Source organism: Phaethon lepturus, unplaced genomic scaffold, assembly GCF_000687285.1.
Source record: "Phaethon lepturus isolate BGI_N335 unplaced genomic scaffold, ASM68728v1 scaffold1278, whole genome shotgun sequence".
Classification (NCBI taxonomy): Eukaryota; Metazoa; Chordata; class Aves; order Phaethontiformes; family Phaethontidae; genus Phaethon; species Phaethon lepturus.
In genome coordinates, this window is record NW_010555281.1 from 47,365 (window position 1) to 51,021 (window position 3,657).

The 3,657-nt window shown below is 44.2% G+C and overlaps 1 protein-coding gene across 1 annotated transcript in view; it reads right to left on the reverse strand.

The window, feature by feature from the left end:
- Window positions 1-3,411, reverse strand: part of TMEFF1 (transmembrane protein with EGF-like and two follistatin-like domains 1) — a gene marked incomplete at its 5' end in the record, with an annotated part of 50,425 nt that extends 47,014 nt beyond the window's left edge. The window contains one exon of the mRNA XM_010292093.1: window positions 3,302-3,411. Coding sequence (XP_010290395.1) covers window positions 3,302-3,411 — 110 coding nt within the window. The remainder of the gene's footprint in view (window positions 1-3,301) is intronic.
- Window positions 3,412-3,657: the final 246 nt, after the last annotated feature.

Here is a 3,657-nt window from a genome sequence, read left to right on the forward strand (position 1 = left end):
CCTCACTGCCTGGAAAAGGAGACGTTGCCCTGTTTGGGGCTGCAATAGTAACTGTAATTCCAGACATCTTTTGCATCATTAAAAAACTCAAACAACAAAAAGCAATGAAGAAAGACACAGACTAGCCACCACATTTCTTAACCATATAATGTGTGTGATTAAACTGGTATAGTTCAACCAGTGAGAGTTCACACAGAAATAGTAGCATTGGCTAAGCTAAACTGCCCCCAAAGGACAAGAGCTTCGTCTCCAAATTCTAAGTGACAGTCTCTGCCACAACAGTTTCTTCATGCTTTGGCATACACAAACCTCAAAATACTCAATTTTTAAAACATAATTTTGAAGAGAATTTTCCTTCCTCCTTTGTCATCCTGCCGTAGATGACCAACTGAAAATGAACTAAGCATTCATGGACAGAAATAAATCACACTGCCAGCTCTGAAAATTATTTCTAGCAGTTTTGTAACACTTTCCCATTGTGAGTAGGTCTCAAGACATCCCACCACTACCGTCAGTCCTGTCATATCTCACACTGAACAGTCACTTCTAGGGAGTAATTAAACAGGAGACTCTTGGGGGGAACAGTACTTTCCAACAGATAAAACTTGATGCATTAAAGTTGCTGTGTGATGTTTTAAAGTTGCAGGTTTCTGTCCTGAGGATAGAAAATAAGAATAATAAGAAAAGTCCTTTTCTACAGTCTTGTAAGACTTCAGCCATTTGGTACACTGCAGCCAGAAGTTCTTGTGCAAACGTCCTTTAGGAATAGTTGTCTTCTTGTGAGGAAATACTCCAACACCTTGAATGACCAAACGGGAGAGCATCTCTCCATGGACAGGATCTGCTCAGTGCAGTGTCCCGTGGGAAAATCCATTCGGGCTCCCCCCGACGTTGCATGATTGCAGCATGCCCAGCATTTGAAAGGATGTAAGGTTTACTCGCTATCTATATTCCTTTTTCTATTCTGTCTTATTAAAGCAGTTATCTTATTAAACCATGTGCTGTCGAGCCTTTCTTATTGAGATCAAAGAAGAGCCCCGCACCAGCTCTCTCTCACCTCCCCTCCCCACGCTGGTCCCTAACACACTCACTAGGTGCTGATCAGTTTTTAATTTAGGTTTTGTAAAATGTCAGCAAAAGACCTTTCCAAAATATCGGTGAACAAGTGTTACCCCCCACCTCCATTATAATAAAAAGGAAGTTACCCTTTTTCCTGACTAGGCCTGCAGAAAGTCAGCATATCAGTAAGGTCACTGCAAGCAGAGCACACCTGAATCCTTCTGTACCTCTCCTATGGTCTAATTTGTCAATTTGATTATGGGGAATCAAACTTCGGTGCCTTGCTTTATGTTAGACCACTTGGCAAGACAGAGAAAGCCTACAAGGTGTTCAGAGAGGTCACGGGCCACAGAACTCTTGCTGCCACGACATTAGAGATGTTTCAGTGACAACGCTGCAATTTGGCAGCCAGTCACCTCTAAAGGGGATCTGAGGAGGAAAAACTATGGCTCATTAATATTTAAAGTTTTAAAAGACCAAACAGTTAAGAAATGCTGCCAGGTCAGGAGTGGTGACAGATAAAGAGGAGGAGGAAGGAGTGGTGATGCCTGGAAGGGAGCTGAGGGAACTGGAATCTCTATGCATTTCCCTGAATCTGAGGAATGGTTTGCACCAGCCTTGGCCTGGGTGGCTGCGAAGAGCCGTGCCCCTCTGCGGTGGTGCTGGTTACAGATGAATAATTAATGCCGAGAGTTACAGGAAGAATTCAACCTGCTATGTCTGAAAAAATACAATGCCTTCTCCTCATTCTCTTCTTTCCTTTGAGTACAGGTTTAATTTTTTCAAGAAGTACAATTAGCCTAAAAATAATATTGGTTTTAAAAATGGGTTCTTCAAGAAAAAGTGTCAGCTTATCACATGGGCCAGTTGCTTTTTTAGTCCTCCTTTTTTAGACCTGGATATTAGGAAGTCATAAATTTACTACCTACAGAAAATAAATTAAACCTTTGCTTAGCCTAGGGTTGAATTTCTTTTCCTTTTTTTTTTTAATCATTACTGGGTTTTGATTTTATTATTTTTCACAAATGAAAGTTACAGCTAGAGTCAAGGCTGATGAATAAACCTCTTCTCCTAAGAAATTTTTCTCCCTTTAAAAGGCAGTCGGGTCCCATTGTTCTTACGGGACGTAAGCTGCAGGATGCCTCCCAGCATAGGTACCCACCTGAATGACACCGCATCAAATGCCAGCTCCGAAACACTGGAATCCTAAACCAGTGTAAGATCACACACACTCTGTTGCCATTCTGGTTCCCCTTGATTTATTATTTATTGGAAAGAGAACACAACGTTATTTTTAAAACACTGAAGGATAGCCCACTCCAGGGTTGGTTGATAACACTGCCGCCTCTTACAGTTTTACTGGGAGTCTCATAATATTTGATACATTTGTCCTGGCTATAAATTGCAAAAAGAACGAACTTCAGTATTCTCTTTTATCTAAAAAGTGAGGGGTGGGAGGGGAGAAAGGATTGCCATGATAGTTATAAAAACTGTAAACTAAAGGCTCAAAAGCCAATCAAGCAAACTGAACTTGCCATTTATTACTTTTTAGAAGTTCAGATGATTTTTTAAAATTAAATTTCCATACTTTTTTTTCCCCCGAGTGGGACTAGTTCATTATTTTCATTCATAAACTTTATGATCACTGGTGATCCTGTTATTATCTGATTTTCAAAATACCTTAAGATCTTCCAGGGTCTAACGTACCGCATTGGAGCAGGGCAGAGTTCTCCAAATACTGACACAAGAGTAAGCAATCCATAATAAGTACTGCGTTCAACTTCTAAAGCTTCATCTGGTGTGCATGACGATGCTTGGCCACCCTGCTCTGGACCACCTCCCCTCCCACCTCGGGTCTGGGGGCAGGAGGGGGCAAGGCGGGGAGGCAGAGAGCGGGTGTCACCGGCGTTCCCCACCTCTGCTCGTGCCGGCTGCGGGGCTCTGGGTGCCTGGCACGTTGGTGGCCCTCCGTTCTTCCCCACATCACTCTGCGCTGCCGGCTGACGTACCAAAACCATGGGGGGAGCAAACGTCACGCCACACTCACCACTTGCTCCCTGAGCACACCCCAGTAGAGTTCGGTCACGTACCGACCCAACCAGTGCCATTAAAAAGGGAGCATACGGCTAGGTTTATAGGAGCCTGCCGATGAGTGAAATTTTTGAAGCAGCATTCCACAAATGCTTCGATACACCTGAAAGCTTGGTCAGAAGTGGCAAACAAAAGGGTGATCAGCCCTTACCTGGAACTGACACGCACATTTCAAGCCATCGCCCTCTTCCTTGCACACGCCTCCGTATTTACATGACGATTCATCACACACTCTTACGTCGGACTCCCTTACATTTAACTCTGCGAAAAAAATAGAAAAAGGAGACAGAAAAGAAACTATAAGATGAGTCATTCTGGAGACTGCCTTGACCTTAGAGCCACTGTGCCCCCCTGCTGCCTTACCCCATACAGAAGTCAAAGGAAAAAAGCCTGAGCTGTTCCCTGGACTGCCCTGCCTCCGCTCCATCCTGCTCCCCAGGGTCAGGTCCTGCTCCCCAGAGTCAGGTCCCGCTCCCCAGGGACAGGTCCCGTTCCCCAGGGACAGGT